The 23,115-nt window shown below is 45.2% G+C and overlaps 1 protein-coding gene across 2 annotated transcripts in view; it reads left to right on the top strand.

Moving 5' to 3' along the window:
• Positions 1-23,115, top strand: part of triob (trio Rho guanine nucleotide exchange factor b) — a 153,351-nt gene that overhangs the window by 14,650 nt on the left and 115,586 nt on the right. For both annotated transcript variants that reach the window (XM_087778987.1, XM_087778986.1), the window contains exon 2: positions 5,625-5,678. In XM_087778987.1, coding sequence (XP_087635113.1) covers positions 5,625-5,678 — 54 coding nt within the window. The remainder of the gene's footprint in view (positions 1-5,624; positions 5,679-23,115) is intronic.

Raw genomic sequence — 23,115 nt, forward strand, 5'->3', positions numbered from 1 at the left:
GCTTCATGTGTGTTGACTTCATGTGTGTGTTTGTTGTGTCGACTTCATGTGTGTTGACTTCATGTGTGTCGACTTCATGTGTGTGTTTTTTGTGTCGACTTCATGTGTGTTGACTTCATGTGTGTCGACTTCATGTGTGTGTTTGTTGTGTCGACTTCATGTGTGTGTTTTTTGTGTCGGCTTCATGTGTGTCGACTTCATGTGTGTGTTTGTTGTGTCGACTTCATGTGTGTCGACTTCATGTGTGTGTTTGTTGTGTCGACTTCATGTGTGTCGACTTCATGTGTGTCAACATCATGTGTGTCGACTTCAACACAATATAGTATCAATATAATGAATGTTTAAATGTTTAAGTCTTTTTAAAATATAAACTGCTTTCTACCTAAAGATATATATATATTTTGATTTGTATTTATTACAATTTTGTGATCCCATAATGCACTGCAACAGGTGAAGCCAATTTATATTTCTTTCTTTTTTTATCTGCGGTATATTGTATTTTTGTCATACCTCAAATAAATAAGAGTATAAATGTACTTCTCCAAGTTTGTGACAATAATGTATTTGTGATCCCATAATGCACTGCAACAGGTGAAGGCACGTCACGCAGAAGAACATGCGCCGAGTTTGTGACGATAGATTTATATTTTTATTATTTATTTTTGGTTAGATCTATTTTATCAAGTTTGTTGATTTGAGGCGGAGTAAAAAAAAGAAATATATAAATTGGCTTCACCTGTTGCAGTGCATTATGGGATCAAAGATACATATGACAAATTTTTGATGTGTAAAACAAAAAGTTATAGAAAAAAAAAAATTCTTTCATAAAATATGTAAATGGAAAAGTGAAAGAAACACAATTTTATATCACTATAAACAATAAATCTGTGGTAAACTTTATAAATATAAATATCAAAAATGTACTTGGCTACCTCAACTGTTGCAGTGCATTATGGGACATGACATTTGAGTGCCAGGCGTGTTTTAAAATATATGAATAACATAAAGTATCAGAATTGAAGTTACAAGTAAACAAATAATACAAATGTGTCATGTATGAAACATGTTATAAGTTCATGGATGATGTCGTCACGGCAACACACACCTGCTGGTTCATCTTCTCCTCACACGTGTTTGTTTCTAAATCATCACCTGGACGTCCATAAACACTGATCTGTGTATAATCTGAGAAAATGACTGGTATAAATCATCCCACCTCTGACGCCCCGGGCGAGTGAATGATGGAGGTTGGGGGTCATAAAAATAGTGTGTGTGGGCAGATCGTGTCCCTGATCAGATAACAGAGACATTTCTATCAGTCAACTCTCCACTCTTTCTTTTTTCATCCTTTCATCGCCTCCTCACATCGTCTCCCACACGTCATTACCTCATGTCTTCGCCTTCGCAGCGCTCAGACGTGTCATGTGACGTGTCATGTGACGTGTCATGTGACGTGTCATGTGACGTGTCCTGTGACGTGTCATGTGACACTTCTCTTGAACGAGCAGCTCCTCCATGTCTAGATGGCATTAGCATCAGGTAGCATTAGCATCAGAGATAGCATTAGCATCAGAGATAACATCAGCATCAGATATAGCATCAGCATCAGAGACAGCATTAGCTTCAGCGATAACATCAGCATCAGATATAGCATTAGAGATAGCATTAGCATCAGATATAGCATCAGCATCAGAGATAGCATCAGCATCAGATATAGCATTAGCATCAGAGATAGCATTAGCATCAGATATAGCATCAGCATCAGAGATAGTATCGGCATCAGAGATAGCATTAGGCATCAGAGATGAGCATCAGCATCATTGATAGCAATAGCACCAGAGAGAACATCAGCATCAGAGATAGCATTAGCATAAGAGATAGCATCCGCATCAGAGATAGCATCAGCATCAGCGATAGCATTAGCATCAGAGATAGCATCAGCATTAGTGATAGTAATTAGCATCAGAGATAGCATTAGCATCAACAAAGGATTAGTATCAGAGATAGCATTGACACACAGTAGTTAGCGTCAGAGATAGCACTAGCATCCGTTAAAGCATTTGCATGAGAGATAGCATTTGCATCAGAGATAACATCAGCATCAGCGATAGCATTAGCACCAGAGATAGTAAGTAAGTAAGTAAATTTTATTTATATAGCGCTTTTAGTAGTCAGCATTAGTGATAGTAGTTAGCATCAGAGATCACATTAGCATCAACAAAGGATTAGTATCAGAGATAGCATTGACACACAGTAGTTAGCATCAGAGATAGCACTAGCATCCGTAAAAGCATTAGCATAAGAAATAGCATTTGCATCAGAGATAGCATTTGCATCAGAAATAGCACTAGCTTCAGTGAAAGTAATTAGTGCCAAAGCTAGCATTAGCATCAGAGATAGCATTAGCATCAATGATATCATAAGAATCAGAGATAGCAGTTAGCCTCATATATAGCAGTAAGCATCAGATATAGCAGTTAGCATAATATATAGCAGTTATCATTAGAGACAAAAGTCAGCATCAGATATAGCAGTTAGCATCTGAGATAGCATTAGCATCTGAGATAGCATTAGCATTATAGATATCAGTTTTCATCAGGGACGGCATTAGCATCAGAGGTAGCATTAGCATTGTTAGCATTGCCTTCACTTCAGCCATGATAGGATTATTTGTATTAAACATCATTGGTACACGTTGTGTACTTTCTCGTGTGATATCATCAACTATTGAATTGAAAGTATTTATTCAAGTGTGATTATTTAACGTAGCATCCAATGCTAACACTGAGCACCATCAATAAAAGCTTCAGTTCTCCTCCTAATCCTCAGCTCCTCCCAAATCTCCTCTTGGTACGTTAGAACATCTGGAAGCATCTGGATCACGTCTCTGAAGTGGTGACTCTGAGCTCCTCTTATTTAGGAGGTCGGCTTCAAAACATCAGCTGCAGGGTCACGACCTCCCGCTCCGAGTCCCACACACACTCATGCACACACACACACACACACACACACACACACACACACACACCCACACACACGCACACACACACACACGTGTGAATTGAAAAGTTTATCATGTTTTGTGTTTGCTACATGTGTGAGCTTGTCTGCTGTCAACAGCTGTGAGAGGAAGTGTTGACTCTGTGACACACACACACACACACACACACATGCATACACACACACAGTCACACACGCACACACTCACGCAGTCGCACACACACGCAGATTCACGTACACATACGCACACTCACACACACACACGCACACACTCACACACACACTCACACACTCACACACACACAAACATATGCACGCACAAACACACACTCATGCACACACACAAGCACATGCACACTCACGCAGTTCCATCCAAACCATGTTCAAACGAAAACAAGAAATCTCTTCTATAATCTGTTACTGACTCGTGTCCTCGACACACATGATTCTATCTCAGATGCTAATGCTATCTCTGAGCATTAGTGATAGTAGTTAGCATCAGAGATAACATCAGCATCAGCGATAGCATTAGCACCAGAGATAGTAAGTAACTAAGTAAGTTATTTTTATTTATATAGCGCTTTAAGTAGTTAGCATTGGTGATAGTATATAGCATCAGAGATAGCATTAGCATCAACAAAGGATTAGTATCAGAGATAGCATTGACACACAGTAGTTAGCGTCAGAGATAGCACTAGCATCCATAAAAGCATTAGCATGAGAGATAGCATTTGCATCAGAGATAGCATTTCCATCAGAAATAGCATTAGCTTCAGTCAAAGTAATTAGTGCCAGAGGTAGCATTAGCATCAGAGATAGCATCAGCATCAATGATAGCATAAGAATCAGAGATAGCAGTTAGCCTCATATATAGCATTCAGAATCAGATATAGCAGTTAGCATTCTGATCGCAGGGGTTTTAAAAAAAAAATGCAGGTTGTTCAGACCATCTACTCTATTGAGATGATGTTCGACTTAGTAACTCTGTGGATCAATTATAACACAATTAAAAATCAATAAAGTTCCTTTACAAAACACTTTCATGTGTTGTAGCATTGTTAGCATGTTAGCATGTTTCTTCCTCACCTGACGTGATGGAGCATCGGCGGCGACGATGATGACACGGTTTAATAATAAATGAATCTCATCATGAACAGTCCAGACTCTCTTTGAATTGTTCATGATCACACGATGAATAAGTTAGAGGCTCATTTCTCAAAAGTTACACCTGACTAGAGACACCTGGTGGTGAAGCTACAGCAACACGATTTTTTAACAAATCGTTTTTATCTTTTGCTAATTTGGAAAACTTATAAGAGATAGCATTAGCACCAGAAATGGCAGTGAACATCTGAGAGTATTAGGAACAAAGCATTAGCAATTAGCCTCAAATAGAGCAATTATCAGCAGAGATAGAATTAGCACTAGAGCTAATAGTTAGCATCAGACATAGAATGAGCATCAGCGATAATATTTAGCATTAGAGATAGAATTAGCACCAGAAATAATAATTAGCACCAGAGAACAAAGTAATTATCCGACAAAGAATAAGCACCAGAGATAACAGTAAGCATCAGAGATAATAGTTGGTATCAGACATAGAATTAGCACCAAAGATAATAGTTAGCATCAGAGATAATAGTTAGCATCGGACATAGAATAAGCAGCATAGATAATAGTTAGCATTAGACAAAGAATTAGCACCAGAGATAATAATTAGCACCAGAGATAATAGTTAGTATCAGACATAGAATTAGCACCAAAGATAATAGTTAGCATCAGAGATAATAGTTAGCATCGGACATAGAATAAGCATAATAGATAATAGTTAGCATTAGACAAAGAATTAGCATCATCAATAATAGTTAGCATCAGAGATAATAGTTAGCATCAGAGATAATAGTTAGCATCAGAGATAATAGTTAGCATCAGACAAAGAATTAGCAGCATAGATAATAATTAGCATCAGAGATAATAGTTAGCATCGGACATAGAACTAGCATCAGAGATAATAGTTATCATCATATATAATAGTTAGCATCAGACAAAGAATTAGCAGCATAGATAATAGTTAGCATCAGAGATAATAGTTAGCATCGAACATAGAATTGGCATCAGAGATATGGTTAGCATCAGAGTTAGCCTCAGATACATGCTGTATCAGTCTACGATGTTTACTATTTTAGAGACAATATAACAAAATGATGTTTTCAAAATGTTCTGTTCAAACTCCTGGGTCTCTTGACTGATCCGTGATGACGTGTCGTCTCATGATCGTGGATCGACAGCTTCAGGCAGAACATTAGTATTTTTGTGTGTTTGTCTGAGAACTGATGTGTTTTTAGCCGTCATGTCAGGTCGAAAATTCTCTGTCGTTCAAATACTTCGTTCTCTCTTTGTCTCTCAGTTTCTATATTTATCTTCCGGATCAGATTTCACTTTTTTCCCGTCCTCAGCGTCTCCAGACGGCAAAACAAATCGACTTATTCTAATTCTATCTGCTCGACGTCCAACTTTCCTTCTTTGGAAACTCTGTTCTCAACCGTCTCTGAGTGAAAACCAGCTTCGACCGAAAACACTCCATCGTGTCGTGGCTTCTTCTGATCTTTTGCTTCTTCCTGCAGATTTCTCTCTTCCCAAGTGTGAGTCCAAACTGGACGGTCCGGCTCCAACTGCAGGTGAGTCTGTTCTCGATGGTTCGTCAAGAGGTTCGTCGAGACTCGATCCAGAGTCACATCAGTGTTTGTTGGGTTTGAATCCGGCAGATGTTGTCGGCGCTAGAGAGCCCTCTGGTGGACGACAAATGCTCTACATACATAAAACCTAATCATCAATGTTGTTGTCTCTGTATAGCTGCGTCATTTCGTGACTCATGGGTTAATGTTTGCATCTAGATCAGAATGTTTTCCACTTTTGAAACTGTAAACGAGATTTGACTAGAACAATGGAAGTAGAAGTCAATGCTAACTAGCTCTAGCTAGGCTAATGCTAGCATAGTATTCTAGCGCTTAGTAATGCTGTGGAAGGTTATGGCAGTAAAAACTATGTATAATTACTTTTTAAATAATACCTACAGTTACGTCATGGTTCATTAAGTGTGAATGTTATTTTTTCTGGAGCATTTTAACCGATTTGAACATATTTTTTGTGTTGAATTTACTGTAAAATGTAGTAGAGTTGGACGAGTCAGAGTTGTAATGTTTTTTCTGATTATAGAAATATAATATTAAGATTAAGATTATCTTGTTATTCTTGTTACAAATACTTTATAATCCATTGGAAATAAAAGAACATAATAAAATATATTTTCAATCCTAGTAAAAGTAAACTCTGATATAACGATGACCACGTTTATCTTCATCAGTCTCTTGTTGTGTAGTAGCAGGTGTTGTGTTGTTGCTCAGTGATGCTGCAGATGTTACACAAACACACACACGCACACACACACACACACACTCACACACACACACACACGAGTGAAGTCTGACACACTTTGGTTCTGGGTCCGGTCCAAATGGGTCACACACGGATCAACTTTCACAAGCGTTTTTAACGACGCTGACTTCTGTGCCAGAGCTAATAGGACGTGACGCTCAGATCCTGCTCGCGGGCCTCGTACACGTGGAGAACACGTCGTGGAGAACAGGTCGTGGAGAACAGGTCGTGGAGAACAGGTCGTGGAGAACAGGTCGTGGAGAAGAGGTCGTGGAGAACAGGTCGTGGAGAACAGGTCGTGGAGAACAGGTCGTGGAGAACAGGTCGTGGAGAACAGGTCGTGGAGAACACGTCGTGGAGAACAGGTCGTGGAGAACACGTCGTGGAGAACACGTCGTGGAGAACTCGTCGTGGAGAACACGTCGTGGAGAACACGTCGTGGAGAACACGTCGTGGAGAACACGTCGTGGAGAACAGGTCGTGGAGAACACGTCGTGGAGAACACGTCGTGGAGAACTCGTCGTGGAGAACACGTCGTGGAGAACACGTCGTGGAGAACACGTCGTGGAGAACACGTCGTGGAGAACAGGTCGTGGAGAACAGGTCGTGGAGAACAGGTCGTGGAGAACACGTCGTGGAGAACAGGTCGTGGAGAACACGTCGTGGAGAACAGGTCGTGGAGAACACGTCGTGGAGAACTCGTCGTGGAGAACACGTCGTGGAGAACACGTCGTGGAGAACACGTCGTGGAGAACACGTCGTGGAGAACACGTCGTGGAGAACACGTCGTGGAGAACTCGTCGTGGAGAACACGTCGTGGAGAACACGTCGTGGAGAACACGTCGTGGAGAACACGTCGTGGAGAACACGTCGTGGAGAACTCGTCGTGGAGAACACGTCGTGGAGAACACGTCGTGGAGAACACGTCGTGGAGAACACGTCGTGGAGAACACGTCGTGGAGAACACGTCGTGGAGAACACGTCGTTGAGAACAGGTCGTGGAGAACACGTCGTGGAGAACACGTCATGGAGAACATGTCGTGAAGAACTCTTCGTGAAGAACTCGTCGTGGAGAACACGTCGTGGAGAACACGTCATGGGGAACATGTCGTGGAGAACACGTCGTGGAGAACACGTCGTGGAGATCACGTCGTGGAGAACATGTCGTGGTGAACACGTCGTGGAGAACACGTCGTGGAGATCACGTCGTGGAGAACAGGTCGTGGAGAACACGTCGTGGAGAACACGTCGTGGAGATCACGTCGTGGAGAACACGTCGTGGAGAACAGGTCGTGGAGAACAGGTCGTGGAGAACAGGTCGTGGAGAACACGTCGTGGAGAACATGTCGTGGAGAACATGTCGTGGAGATCACGTCGTGGAGAACACGTCGTGGAGAACACGTCGTGGAGATCACGTCGTGGAGAACACGTCGTGGAGAACAGGTCGTGGAGAACAGGTCGTGGAGAACAGGTCGTGGAGAACAGGTCGTGGAGAACACGTCGTTGAGAACAGGTCGTGGAGAACACGTCGTGGAGAACACGTCGTGGAGAACAGGTCGTGGAGAACACGTCGTGGAGAACACGTCGTTGAGAACAGGTCGTGGAGAACATGTCGTGGAGAACACGTCGTGGAGAACATGTTGTGGAGAACATGTTGTGGAGAACACGTCGTGGAGAACACGTTGTGGAGAACATGTCGTGGAGAACACGTCGTGGAGAACACGTCGTGGAGAACAGGTCGTGGAGAACACGTCGTGGAGAATAGGTCGTGGAGAACACGTCGTGGAGAACACGTCGTTGAGAACATGTCGTGGAGAACACGTCGTTGAGAACAGGTCGTGGAGAACAGGTCGTGGAGAACACGTCGTGGAGAATAGGTCGTGGAGAACACGTCGTGGAGAACACGTCGTGGAGAACACGTCGTTGAGAACATGTCGTGGAGAACACGTCGTGGAGAACACGTCGTTGAGAACATGTCGTGGAGAACACGTCGTGGAGAACACGTCGTGGAGAACACGTCGTGGAGAACACGTCGTGGAGAACACGTCGTGGAGAACACGTCGTGGAGAACACGTCGTGGAGAACACGTCGTGGAGAACATGTCGTGGAGAACATGTCGTGGAGAACACGTCGTGGAGAACACGTCGTGGAGAACACGTCGTGGAGAACACGTCGTGGAGAACACGTCGTGGAGAACATGTCGTGGAGAACAGGTCGTGGAGAACATGTCGTGGAGAACACGTCGTGGAGAACACGTCGTGGAGAACACGTCGTGGAGAACATGTCGTGGAGAACACGTCGTGGAGAACACGTCGTGGAGAACACGTCGTGGAGAACACGTCGTGGAGAACACGTCGCTTTAGTTCGACGCGCTCTGAAGATGTTGAAGTTCATGGAAGTCATTTGTTGATGAAAGTTTTATTAGTTAATAATGTGTTGTTTAGTAAAAAACTACACAGTGTTGATTCACCTGCAGCTCATGAAGATGTTTATTGATCTAAGATCTTCAGTCACACACACTCTCTCAAACACACACACACACATACACACACACACACCCACACTCACACATACTTACTTATGTCCTCTCACACACACACACACACACACAAACACTCTCTCACACACACACACACTCACACACACACACACACACACACACTCTCTCTCACACACACACATACTCTCTCTCACACACACTCACGCACACACTCTCTCTCACACACTCATACAAACACACACACTCACACACACTCTCTCACACACACTCTCACACAAACACACACTCAAACACACTCTCTCTCACACACACTCTATCTCTCACTCACACACACACAAACACACGCACACTCCCTTACACACACACACACACACACACCAACACACACACCCACATACACACACACCAACACACACACTCACTTACACCAACACACACACACGCACGCACACCTGTTTAACTGCAACGTATCATTTTTTTATTAACAATTAAAATAGAATTGAATCAGGTTACGATACAAAAGGTCATAAATCCTGCTACTTGTGTTGCTACAGTATCACGATATAACATGTGTAAGAAAATACAAAGTACTTCGATAAAAATCCGGTTCAGACTGGATCAATGTTAGCTTCGGTAGAACTTTATTTGTTGACCTTCAGTCGAACATCACAGTCGAGGTGTAAAGAAAGTTTATCTCTGCGCAAGTGTGTGTATAAAGAAAGTATAAAACCAATCAGAGCGAGGCCTCGGGTCACATGATCACGTCTGATCAAGTTTTGTTGAGAAGAAAACACTTTTATCTGAAGTTTTCTTCATCGTCCTCTGGTCAGAATCATGAACGTGTCGACTGAGGTTTGGATTCTGACTGGAATACCAAGGACGTGCTGCAGGATGTGGAATGGAAAGCTTGTTCATTCAAACTGTACCGACTCAAACACACACACACACTCACACACACTCACACACACACACACACACACGCACACACACACACACACACACTCACACACACACACAGACTTCCACCAGTGTTTGCAGGAAGTGGTTTCTTCAGCGGGAATTCTTTTCTTAACCTCCTGCGCGGCCAGTGAGCGACTCTAGCTTTTGTTCTGTGGTCTCGTCTCCAGTCTTGACTTCACACTCGTGCCAGAGAATCTCTGAACTTCCTGTGAACTCGTATTAAAGTCGCTGCTCGTCGCTTACTTTGATGTTCGTGTCGCACATGTTTGTTCATGTTTTCTTAAGTCATTTGGTTCAAGTACAGAGAAATACTTGATACATGATCTTTAGTTACTTTTATTAATGACATATTTTAGTGATTATGTCGTTTGGATCAATCATCCAGAGTCAGTTAGAAGAGTCGGAGTTGGACGAGTCAGAGTTGGACGAGTCGGAGTTGGACGAGTCAGAGTTAGAAGAGTCAGAGTTAGAAGAGTCAGAGTTAGAAGAGTCAGAGTTAGAAGAGTCAGAGTTGGAAGAGTCAGAGTTGGACGAGTCAGAGTTAGAAGAGTCAGAGTTGGAAGAGTCAGAGTTGGACGAGTCGGAGTTGGACGAGTCAGAGTTAGAAGAGTCAGAGTTAGAAGAGTCAGAGTTAGAAGAGTCAGAGTTGGACGAGTCAGAGTTGGACGAGTCGGAGTTGGACGAGTCAGAGTTAGAAGAGTCAGAGTTAGAAGAGTCAGAGTTAGAAGAGTCAGAGTTAGAAGAGTCAGAGTTGGAAGAGTCAGAGTTGGACGAGTCGGAGTTGGACGAGTCAGAGTTAGAAGAGTCAGAGTTAGAAGAGTCAGAGTTGGAAGAGTCGGAGTTAGAAGAGTCAGAGTTAGAAGAGTCAGAGTTAGAAGAGTCAGAGTTGGAAGAGTCAGAGTTGGACGAGTCAGAGTTAGAAGAGTCAGAGTTGGAAGAGTCAGAGTTGGACGAGTCGGAGTTGGACGAGTCAGAGTTAGAAGAGTCAGAGTTAGAAGAGTCAGAGTTAGAAGAGTCAGAGTTGGACGAGTCAGAGTTGGACGAGTCGGAGTTGGACGAGTCAGAGTTAGAAGAGTCAGAGTTAGAAGAGTCAGAGTTAGAAGAGTCAGAGTTAGAAGAGTCAGAGTTGGAAGAGTCAGAGTTGGACGAGTCGGAGTTGGACGAGTCAGAGTTAGAAGAGTCAGAGTTAGAAGAGTCAGAGTTGGAAGAGTCGGAGTTAGAAGAGTCAGAGTTAGAAGAGTCAGAGTTAGAAGAGTCAGAGTTAGAAGAGTCAGAGTTGGAAGAGTCAGAGTTAGAAGAGTCAGAGTTAGAAGAGTCAGAGTTGGAAGAGTCAGAGTTGGACGAGTCAGAGTTAGAAGAGTCAGAGTTGGACGAGTCAGAGTTGGACGAGTCAGAGTTGGACGAGTCAGTTAGAAGAGTCAGAGTTGGAAGAGTCAGAGTTGGACGAGTCAGTTAGAAGAGTCAGAGTTGGACGAGTCAGAGTTGGACGAGTCAGTTAGAAGAGTCAGAGTTGGAAGAGTCAGAGTTGGACGAGTCAGTTAGAAGAGTCAGAGTTGGACGAGTCAGAGTTGGACGAGTCAGAGTTAGAAGAGTCAGTTAGAAGAGTCAGAGTTAGAAGAGTCAGTTAGAAGAGTCAGAGTTGGACGAGTCAGAGTTGGACGAGTCAGTTAGAAGAGTCAGAGTTGGAAGAGTCAGAGTTGGACGAGTCAGTTAGAAGAGTCAGAGTTGGACGAGTCAGAGTTGGACGAGTCAGTTAGAAGAGTCAGAGTTGGACGAGTCAGAGTTGGACGAGTCAGTTAGAAGAGTCAGAGTTGGAAGAGTCAGAGTTGGACGAGTCAGTTAGAAGAGTCAGAGTTGGACGAGTCAGAGTTGGACGAGTCAGTTAGAAGAGTCAGAGTTGGACGAGTCAGAGTTGGACGAGTCAGAGTTGGACGAGTCAGTTAGAAGAGTCAGAGTTGGACGAGTCAGAGTTGGACGAGTCAGAGTTGGACGAGTCAGTTAGAAGAGTCAGAGTTGGACGAGTCAGTTAGAAGAGTCAGAGTTGGAAGAGTCAGAGTTGGACGAGTCAGTTAGAAGAGTCAGAGTTGGACGAGTCAGAGTTGGACGAGTCAGTTAGAAGAGTCAGAGTTGGACGAGTCAGAGTTGGACGAGTCAGTTAGAAGAGTCAGAGTTGGAAGAGTCAGAGTTGGACGAGTCAGTTAGAAGAGTCAGAGTTGGACGAGTCAGAGTTGGACGAGTCAGTTAGAAGAGTCAGAGTTGGACGAGTCAGAGTTGGACGAGTCAGTTAGAAGAGTCAGAGTTGGAAGAGTCAGAGTTGGACGAGTCAGTTAGAAGAGTCAGAGTTGGACGAGTCAGAGTTGGACGAGTCAGTTAGAAGAGTCAGAGTTGGACGAGTCAGAGTTGGACGAGTCAGTTAGAAGAGTCAGATTTGGACGAGTCGGAGTTGGAAGAGTCAGAGTTGGACGAGTCAGTTAGAAGAGTCAGAGTTAGAAGAGTCAGATTTGGACGAGTCGGAGTTGGACGAGTCGGAGTTGGACGAGTCAGAGTTGGACGAGTCAGAGTTGGACGAGTCAGTTAGAAGAGTCAGATTTGGACGAGTCGGAGTTGGACGAGTCAGAGTTGGACGAGTCAGTTAGAAGAGTCAGAGTTGGACGAGTCAGTTAGAAGAGTCAGAGTTGGAAGAGTCAGAGTTGGACGAGTCAGTTAGAAGAGTCAGAGTTGGACGAGTCAGAGTTGGACGAGTCAGTTAGAAGAGTCAGAGTTGGACGAGTCAGAGTTGGACGAGTCAGAGTTGGACGAGTCAGTTAGAAGAGTCAGAGTTGGACGAGTCAGAGTTGGACGAGTCAGTTAGAAGAGTCACTTAGAAGAGTCACTTAGAAGAGTCAGAGTTGGACGAGTCACTTAGAAGAGTCACTTAGAAGAGTCAGAGTTGGACGAGTCACTTAGAAGAGTCACTTAGAAGAGTCAGAGTTGGACGAGTCACTTAGAAGAGTCAGAGTTAGAAGAGTCACTTAGAAGAGTCACTTAGAAGAGTCAGAGTTAGAAGAGTCAGAGTTGGACGAGTCAGAGTTAGAAGAGTCAGAGTTAGAAGAGTCAGAGTTAGAAGAGTCAGAGTTGGACGAGTCAGAGTTAGAAGAGTCAGAGTTAGAAGAGTCACTTAGAAGAGTCAGAGTTAGAAGAGTCACTTAGAAGAGTCACTTAGAAGAGTCAGAGTTGGACGAGTCACTTAGAAGAGTCAGAGTTAGAAGAGTCACTTAGAAGAGTCACTTAGAAGAGTCAGAGTTAGAAGAGTCACTTAGAAGAGTCAGAGTTAGAAGAGTCAGAGTTGGACGAGTCAGAGTTAGAAGAGTCAGAGTTGGACGAGTCAGTTAGAAGAGTCAGAGTTGGACGAGTCAGAGTTGGACGAGTCAGTTAGAAGAGTCAGAGTTGGACGAGTCAGAGTTGGACGAGTCAGTTAGAAGAGTCAGAGTTGGAAGAGTCAGAGTTGGACGAGTCAGTTAGAAGAGTCAGAGTTGGACGAGTCAGAGTTGGACGAGTCAGTTAGAAGAGTCAGAGTTGGACGAGTCAGAGTTGGACGAGTCAGTTAGAAGAGTCAGATTTGGACGAGTCGGAGTTGGAAGAGTCAGAGTTGGACGAGTCAGTTAGAAGAGTCAGAGTTAGAAGAGTCAGATTTGGACGAGTCGGAGTTGGACGAGTCGGAGTTGGACGAGTCAGAGTTGGACGAGTCAGAGTTGGACGAGTCAGTTAGAAGAGTCAGATTTGGACGAGTCGGAGTTGGACGAGTCAGAGTTGGACGAGTCAGTTAGAAGAGTCAGAGTTGGACGAGTCAGAGTTGGACGAGTCAGAGTTGGACGAGTCAGAGTTGGACGAGTCAGTTAGAAGAGTCAGAGTTGGACGAGTCAGAGTTGGACGAGTCAGTTAGAAGAGTCACTTAGAAGAGTCACTTAGAAGAGTCAGAGTTGGACGAGTCACTTAGAAGAGTCACTTAGAAGAGTCAGAGTTGGACGAGTCACTTAGAAGAGTCACTTAGAAGAGTCAGAGTTGGACGAGTCACTTAGAAGAGTCACTTAGAAGAGTCAGAGTTGGACGAGTCACTTAGAAGAGTCAGAGTTAGAAGAGTCACTTAGAAGAGTCACTTAGAAGAGTCAGAGTTAGAAGAGTCAGAGTTGGACGAGTCAGAGTTAGAAGAGTCAGAGTTAGAAGAGTCAGAGTTGGACGAGTCAGAGTTAGAAGAGTCAGAGTTAGAAGAGTCACTTAGAAGAGTCAGAGTTAGAAGAGTCACTTAGAAGAGTCACTTAGAAGAGTCAGAGTTAGAAGAGTCACTTAGAAGAGTCAGAGTTAGAAGAGTCAGAGTTGGACGAGTCAGAGTTAGAAGAGTCAGAGTTAGAAGAGTCAGAGTTAGAAGAGTCAGAGTTAGAAGAGTCAGAGTTAGAAGAGTCAGAGTTAGAAGAGTCAGAGTTAGAAGAGTCAGAGTTGGACGAGTCAGAGTTAGAAGAGTCAGAGTTGGAAGAGTCAGAGTTAGAAGAGTCAGAGTTAGAAGAGTCAGAGTTGGACGAGTTAGAGTTAGAAGAGTCAGAGTTAGAAGAGTCAGAGTTAGAAGAGTCAGAGTTAGAAGAGTCAGAGTTAGAAGAGTCAGAGTTGGACGAGTTAGAGTTAGAAGAGTCAGAGTTAGAAGAGTCAGAGTTAGAAGAGTCAGAGTTAGAAGAGTCAGAGTTAGAAGAGTCAGAGTTAGAAGAGTCAGAGTTGGACGAGTCAGAGTTAGAAGAGTCAGAGTTAGAAGAGTCAGAGTTAGAAGAGTCAGAGTCGGACGAGTCAGTTAGAAGAAATAAAATGTGATAAAATGGATTAAATTAATATGTTTTTATAGATAAATGTTTTGACTGATCGAAAAAACGTTTATATATTTATTTAATGATGATAATGATTAATAATATAATAATGTAAAACGTTTAAACGACACAGATATTGTTAAACAAATCAATCACATTTAATGACTTTATTTACTGTATTATTTTAATGTCGTAACATTTAATATTTTATCATCTTTTCATCAAACGTCTCTGAATCTAATCAAACAAACGAGAGAATCGAGGTCACGTTTAATCCTGATCCTGTCAGAACAGCTTTAATACATGAGATAAGAATGTTTTAAATACATTAAACACAAGTACAACATGTATCTTCATTAAAGTACTGACGTGTGTTTCCTCAGCTTCGCACCGACAACCCTGACACTACACAGTGTGTGAGTGTGTGTCTTACGTCATGTGTGTGTCGTGTCTTACGTCATGTGTGTGTCGAGTCTTCCGTCATGTGTGTGTCGTGTCTTACGTCATGTGCGTGTCGAGTCTTCCGTCATGTGTGTGTCGTGTCTTACGTCATGTGTGTGTCGTGTCTTCCGTCATGTGTGTGTCGTGTCTTACGTCATGTGTGTGTCGAGTCTTACGTCATGTGTGTGTCGTGTCTTCCGTCATGTGTGTGTCGAGTCTTACGTCATGTGCGTGTCGAGTCTTCCGTCATGTGCGTGTCGTGTCTTCCGTCATGTGTGTGTCGTGTCTTCCGTCATGTGTGTGTCGTGTCTTACGTCATGTGTGTGTCGTGTCTTCCGTCATGTGTGTGTCGTGTCTTCCGTCATGTGTGTGTCGTGTCTTACGTCATGTGTGTGTCGAGTCTTACGTCATGTGTGTGTCGTGTCTTACGTCATGTGTGTGTCGAGTCTTCCGTCATGTGTGTGTCGTGTCTTCCGTCAGGTGTGTGTCGTGTCTTCCGTCATGTGTGTGTCGAGTCTTCCGTCATGTGTGTGTCGAGTCTTACGTCATGTGTGTGTCGAGTCTTACGTCATGTGTGTGTCGAGTCTTACGTCATGTGTGTGTCGAGTCTTACGTCATGTGTGTGTCGTGTCTTACGTCATGTGTGTGTCGTGCCTTACGTCATGTGTGTGTCGTGTCTTACGTCATGTGTGTGTCGTGCCTTACGTCATGTGTGTGTCGTGTCTTACGTCATGTGTGTGTCGAGTCTTACGTCATGTGTGTGTCGAGTCTTACGTCATGTGTGTGTCGTGTCTTACGTCGTGTGTGTCGAGTCTTCCGTCATGTGTGTGTCGTGTCTTACGTCATGTGTGTGTCGTGTCTTCCGTCATGTGTGTGTCGTGTCTTACGTCGTGTGTGTCGAGTCTTCCATCATGTGTGTGTCGTGTCTTACGTCGTGTGTGTCGAGTCTTACGTCATGTGTGTGTCGTGTCTTACGTCATGTGTGTGTCGTGTCTTCCGTCATGTGTGTGTCGTGTCTTCCGTCATGTGTGTGTCGTGTCTTCCGTCATGTGTGTGTCGAGTCTTACGTCATGTGTGTGTCGAGTCTTACGTCATGTGTGTGTCGTGTCTTACGTCATGTGTGTGTCGAGTCTTACGTCATGTGTGTGTCGAGTCTTCCGTCATGTGTGTGTCGTGTCTTCCGTCATGTGTGTGTCGAGTCTTCCGTCATGTGTGTGTCGAGTCTTACGTCATGTGTGTGTCGAGTCTTACGTCATGTGTGTGTCGAGTCTTCCGTCATGTGTGTGTCGAGTCTTACGTCATGTGTGTGTCGAGTCTTCCGTCATGTGTGTGTCGAGTCTTCCGTCATGTGTGTGTCGTGTCTTCCGTCATGTGTGTGTCGTGTCTTCCGTCATGTGTGTGTCGAGTCTTACGTCATGTGTGTGTCGAGTCTTCCGTCATGTGTGTGTCGAGTCTTACGTCATGTGTGTGTCGTGTCTTACGTCATGTGTGTGTCGAGTCTTCCGTCATGTGTGTGTCGAGTCTTCCGTCATGTGTGTGTCAAATCTTACATCATGTGTGTGTCGTGTCTTCCGTCATGTGTGTGTCGTGTCTTCCGTCATGTGTGTGTCGTGTCTTCCGTCATGTGTGTGTCGAGTCTTCCGTCATGTGTGTGTCGTGTCTTCCGTCATGTGTGTGTCGAGTCTTCCGTCATGTGTGTGTCGAGTCTTCCGTCATGTGTGTGTCGAGTCTTCCGTCATGTGTGTGTCGAGTCTTCCGTCATGTGTGTGTCGTGTCTTCCGTCATGTGTGTGTCGTGTCTTACGTCATGTGTGTGTCGTGTCTTCCGTCATGTGTGTGTCGAGTCTTACGTCATGTGTGTGTCGAGTCTTACGTCATGTGTGTGTCGTGTCTTACGTCATGTGTGTGTCGTGTCTTCCGTCATGTGTGTGTCGAGTCTTCCGTCATGTGTGTGTCGTGTCTTCCGTCATGTGTGTGTCGTGTCTTACGTCATGTGTGTGTCGTGTCTTCCGTCATGTGTGTGTCGAGTCTTACGTCATGTGTGTGTCGAGTCTTACGTCATGTGTGTGTCGTGTCTTACGTCATGTGTGTGTCGAGTCTTACGTCATGTGTGTGTCGTGTCTTACGTCATGTGTGTGTCGTGTCTTCCGTCATGTGTGTGTCGAGTCTTACGTCATGTGTGTCGAGTCTTACGCCATGTGTGTGTCGAGTCTTCCGTCATGTGTGTGTCGTGTCTTACGTCATGTGTGTGTCGAGTCTTACGTCATGTGTGTGTCGAGTCTTACGTCATGTGTGTGTCGAGTCTTCCGTCATGTCTGTGTCGTGTCTTACGTCATGTGTGTGTCGAGTCTTACGTCATGTGTGTGTCGAGTCTTACGTCATGTGTGTGTCGAGTCTTACGTCATGTGTGTGTCGTGTCTTCCGTCATGTGTGTGTCGAGTCTTCCGTCATGTGTGTGTCTTGTCTTCCGTCATGTGTGTGTCGTGTCTTCCGTCATGTGTGTGTCGAGTCTTCCGTCATGTGTGTGTCGTGTCTTCCGTCATGTGTGTGTCGTGTCTTACGTCATGTGTGTGTCGTGTCTTCCGTCATGTGTGTGTCGAGTCTTACGTCATGTGTGTGTCGAGTCTTCCGTCATGTGTGTGTCGAGTCTTACGTCATGTGTGTGTCGAGTCTTCCGTCATGTGTGTGTCGAGTCTTCCGTCATGTGTGTGTCGTGTCTTACGTCATGTGTGTGTCGAGTCTTCCGTCATGTGTGTGTCGAGTCTTCCGTCATGTGTATGTCGAGTCTTCCGTCATGTGTGTGTCGTGTCTTCCGTCATGTGTGTGTCGAGTCTTCCGTCATGTGTGTGTCGAGTCTTCCGTCATGTGTGTGTCGTGTCTTCCGTCATGTGTGTGTCGAGTCTTCCGTCATGTGTGTGTCGAGTCTTCCGTCATGTGTGTGTCGTGTCTTCCGTCATGTGTGTGTCGTGTCTTACGTCATGTGTGTGTCGTGTCTTCCGTCATGTGTGTGTCCTGTCTTACGTCATGTGTGTGTCGTGTCTTCCGTCATGTGTGTGTCGAGTCTTACGTCATGTGTGTGTCGAGTCTTACGTCATGTGTGTGTCGTGTCTTACGTCATGTGTGTGTCGTGTCTTCCGTCATGTGTGTGTCGAGTCTTACGTCATGTGTGTCGAGTCTTACGTCATGTGTGTGTCGAGTCTTCCGTCATGTGTGTGTCGTGTCTTACGTCATGTGTGTGTCGAGTCTTACGTCATGTGTGTGTCGAGTCTTACGTCATGTGTGTGTCGAGTCTTCCGTCATGTGTGTGTCGTGTCTTACGTCATGTGTGTGTCGAGTCTTACGTCATGTGTGTGTCGAGTCTTACGTCATGTGTGTGTCGAGTCTTACGTCATGTGTGTGTCGTGTCTTCCGTCATGTGTGTGTCGAGTCTTCCGTCATGTGTGTGTCTTGTCTTCCGTCATGTGTGTGTCGTGTCTTCCGTCATGTGTGTGTCGAGTCTTACGTCATGTGTGTGTCGTGTCTTCCGTCATGTGTGTGTCGTGTCTTCCGTCATGTGTGTGTCGAGTCTTACGTCATGTGTGTGTCGAGTCTTACGTCATGTGTGTGTCGTGTCTTCCGTCATGTGTGTGTCGTGTCTTCCGTCATGTGTGTGTCGAGTCTTACGTCATGTGTGTGTCGAGTCTTACGTCATGTGTGTGTCGTGTCTTACGTCATGTGTGTGTCGAGTCTTCCGTCATGTGTGTGTCGAGTCTTCCGTCATGTGTGTGTCGAGTCTTCCGTCATGTGTGTGTCGTGTCTTCCGTCATGTGTGCGAGCAGCGAGTGAACGCACTGAAGCCCCGCCTCTGACTCGCACACGTGGCCTACATGTCTCGGCGACACCATCGATTCCACCGGTTCTCACCGGAACCACCAGCTCGATGCTCATTGGCTGTCGTGAGCGCCTGCAGACGAGACTCAGGGATCACAGACCCGTGTGTGCTTCTAACATCTACTTCCATCTTCTCACCTCTCGTCCTCCTCCTCTGTCTCTCCATCCTGGTCTTTCCCTGGAAAGCACTGATGCGTATGAAGCGCGTTTTCTCCGCCGCGCTCGTCCAATCCTGGTCCGGCGTTCCCGGCGTCTCCTCCAATCAGAGGAGGAGGAGGCGGTCGGAGGGGCTCGACCCGGAGGATGCTCGGCTGCACCGTGTGGTGTCGTCAGTGACTCTTGTTTATTTACGTCCACGCTTGTTGTTGTCGTTGAGCAGCTGATGCTACCTTTGAGTCGTGATTCTGTTGCCGTGGAGACCGGGTTTTGATGGACAGCTGTGAGGGAAGTGAGACGGTGTCTCTGGTAAGAACTTGTTGTTGTTTATCTGTGACATCATGACGTTGTTCCTGGACAGCATCTGGAGCTGGAGTCGGTCGTGTGGTCTCTTCAAAGCTTGTTTACGAGTCAACCTTCATGTCGTTTACTTCCTGAGCTTCATCTGAAACATGTCGTCTCGAACCCGTCGAGATAAAGTGAATCATAGTTTGTCTTTGAAACATCTTCACAAATCTTTTACTTATTTGACCAAACGTTTCTTCCACAATAATCATCATCTCAGAACCTGAAGAGTGACATGAAGAGTTAAACAAGTTTTATTTTATTCTCTGATGTCTTGAACTTTCTTCTTGACCTTCAGAGTTTTGTCTCCATCGTTGCAGCTCATACCTCTGCCAAGGAGCTCATCTCACAAGGACTCTAGTCGACTCACTTTTTAACTTTATGACGACAACGATGACTTTTTGAGACTAAAAATGATCCAATTATGGGAATAAATGTAAGAAAATATAGAGTAAAAGTCAAATCTTATGATTAAAGACGGATGTTTATTATTCTTTAGTTATTTAAGTCTCAAAGTGAAGAAGATCAAACACTTACTTACACACCAGCCTCGAAACTGACGCATCACTGCCGCCACTTTGATGCACCACTGCAGTGCATTGTGGGTGATATCCATCCTTCCATGTTGAGGCGTGATCAGGTGGACTTTGATCCTATGATCGTGATGCACACGCGTGTTGTTCTTGAGACGAGGCGGGTCATGTGACCCACACTGTGTTTCTGGGGCGTCCTGGCGCGTCACGACCACAGAGGGCGCTCTTTCACGCTCTTTAGTCTTCTTCACGTCTCCGAAGCAGAAGGTTTCCTGCAGCGGCGACAGGAAGTGGAAGGTCCAGGGTGGAGTCCTGGTTCAGCGAGGAGGCCCCGGAGTCGTAAAAAGACCTGCAATTAAAGGGAAGAGAGAACAGATGCCGACCATGATGGAGGGAGGACCCGTCACAGCCCTTTTTTAACCTTCATGTCCTTCCCTCGCTCTTCATGAATCATTCATCTTCGTTCTCAACCTTCTGTGTGAAGACACGACTTCTTCATAAGTAGAATTTTCAAGTGTTTTGAGTCAAGAAGGTGTTTGTCTTCAGAGCTGCAGATATATTTGACACATCAGGTACCAGTGGACAATGTTTGTTGTGTTGCTGTGAAACTAAAGTAGTCGCACAAGACCAGGCGTGGAAACCAATCAGAAAACACAGTTTAAGCTTTTAAATCATCTGACATTTTGAATCCACACTAACTTTAGACCCGTCTAAATATTTACTCTTTTTAAATGACACTTTAAAATCTTTTTTTAGGTGTGTATTGTTAAGAGTATGTTGATTTGTATGACTATACAAGGATACAATATATAGTGATTTATAGTGATAAACAGTAGTAACAAGTATATTTGTGTAGTGAGTGACACAGGGTGACACGGAGTGTAATGGAGTGACACACGGTGACACGGAGTGTAATGGAGTGACACAGGGTAACACGGAGTGTAATGGAGTGACACACGGTGACACGGAGTGTAATGGAGTGACACAGGGTAACACGGAGTGTAATGGAGTGACACAGGGTGACACGGAGTGTAATGGAGTGACACAGGGTAACACAGAGTGTAATGGAGTGACACAGGGTGACACGGAGTGTAATGGAGTGACACAGGGTAACACAGAGTGTAATGGAGTGACACAGGGTAACACAGAGTGTAATGGAGTGACACAGGGCAACACGGAGTGTAATGGAGTGACACAGGGTAACACGGAGTGTAATGGAGTGACACAGGGTAACACGGAGTGTAATGGAGTGACACAGGGCAACACGGAGTGTAATGGAGTGACACAGGGTAACACGGAGTGTAATGGAGTGACACAGGGTAACACGGAGTGACATGGAGTGACACAGAGTGACATGGAGTGACATGGAGTGACACGGAGTGACATGGAGTGACACAGGGTGATACGGAGTGACATGGAGTGACACAGGGTGACACGGAGTGTAATGGAGTGACACAGGGTAACACAGAGTGTAATGGAGTGACACAGGGTAACACGGAGTGTAATGGAGTGACACAGGGTAACACAGAGTGTAATGGAGTGACACAGGGCAACACGGAGTGTAATGGAGTGACACAGGGTAACACGGAGTGTAATGGAGTGACACAGGGTAACACGGAGTGTAATTGAGTGACACAGGGTGACACGGAGTGTAATGGAGTGACACAGGCTAACACGGAGTGTAATGGAGTGACACAGGGTAACACGGAGTGTAATGGAGTGACACAGGGTAACACGGAGTGTAATGGAGTGACACAGGGTAACACGGAGTGTAATGAGTGACACAGGGTAACACGGAGTGTAATGGAGTGACACAGGGTAACACGGAGTGTAATGAGTGACACAGGGTAACACGGAGTGTAATGGAGTGACACAGGGTAAGACGGAGTGTAATGGAGTGACACAGGGTAACACGGAGTGTAATGAGTGACACAGGGTAACACGGAGTGTAATGTAGTGACACAGGGTAACACGGAGTGTAATGGAGTGACACAGGGTAACACGGAGTGTAATGGAGTGACACAGGGTAAGACGGAGTGTAATGGAGTGACACAGGGTAACACAGAGTGTAATGGAGTGACACAGGGTAACACGGAGTGTAATGGAGTGACACAGGGTGACACGGAGTGTAATGGAGTGACATGGAGTGACATGGAGTGACATGGAGTGACATGGAGTGACACGGAGTGACATGGAGTGACACAGAGTGACATGGAGTGACATGGAGTGACACGGAGTGACATGGAGTGACACAGGGTGACACGGAGTGACATGGAGTGACATGGAGTGACACAGGGTAACACGGAGTGTAATGGAGTGACACAGGGCAACACGGAGTGTAATGGAGTGACACAGGGTAACACGGAGTGTAATGGAGTGACACAGGGTAACACGGAGTGTAATGGAGTGACACAGGGTAACACAGAGTGTAATGGAGTGACACAGGGCAACACGGAGTGTAATGGAGTGACACAGGGTAACACGGAGTGTAATGGAGTGACACAGGGTAACACGGAGTGTAATGGAGTGACACAGGGTAACACGGAGTGTAATTGAGTGACACAGGGTGACACGGAGTGTAATGGAGTGACACAGGCTAACACGGAGTGTAATGGAGTGACACAGGGTAACACGGAGTGTAATGGAGTGACACAGGGTAACACGGAGTGTAATGGAGTGACACAGGGTAACACGGAGTGTAATGAGTGACACAGGGTAACACGGAGTGTAATGTAGTGACACAGGGTAACACGGAGTGTAATGGAGTGACACAGGGTAAGACGGAGTGTAATGGAGTGACACAGGGTAACACAGAGTGTAATGGAGTGACACAGGGTAACACGGAGTGTAATGGAGTGACACAGGGTAAGACGGAGTGTAATGGAGTGACACAGGGTAACACAGAGTGTAATGGAGTGACACAGGGTAACACGGAGTGTAATGGAGTGACACAGGGTGACACGGAGTGTAATGGAGTGACATGGAGTGACATGGAGTGACATGGAGTGACATGGAGTGACATGGAGTGACACGGAGTGACATGGAGT

The sequence above is a fragment of the Callionymus lyra genome, chromosome 17 (assembly GCF_982586985.1).
Source record: "Callionymus lyra chromosome 17, fCalLyr1.hap1.1, whole genome shotgun sequence".
Taxonomy (NCBI): domain Eukaryota; kingdom Metazoa; phylum Chordata; class Actinopteri; order Syngnathiformes; family Callionymidae; genus Callionymus; species Callionymus lyra.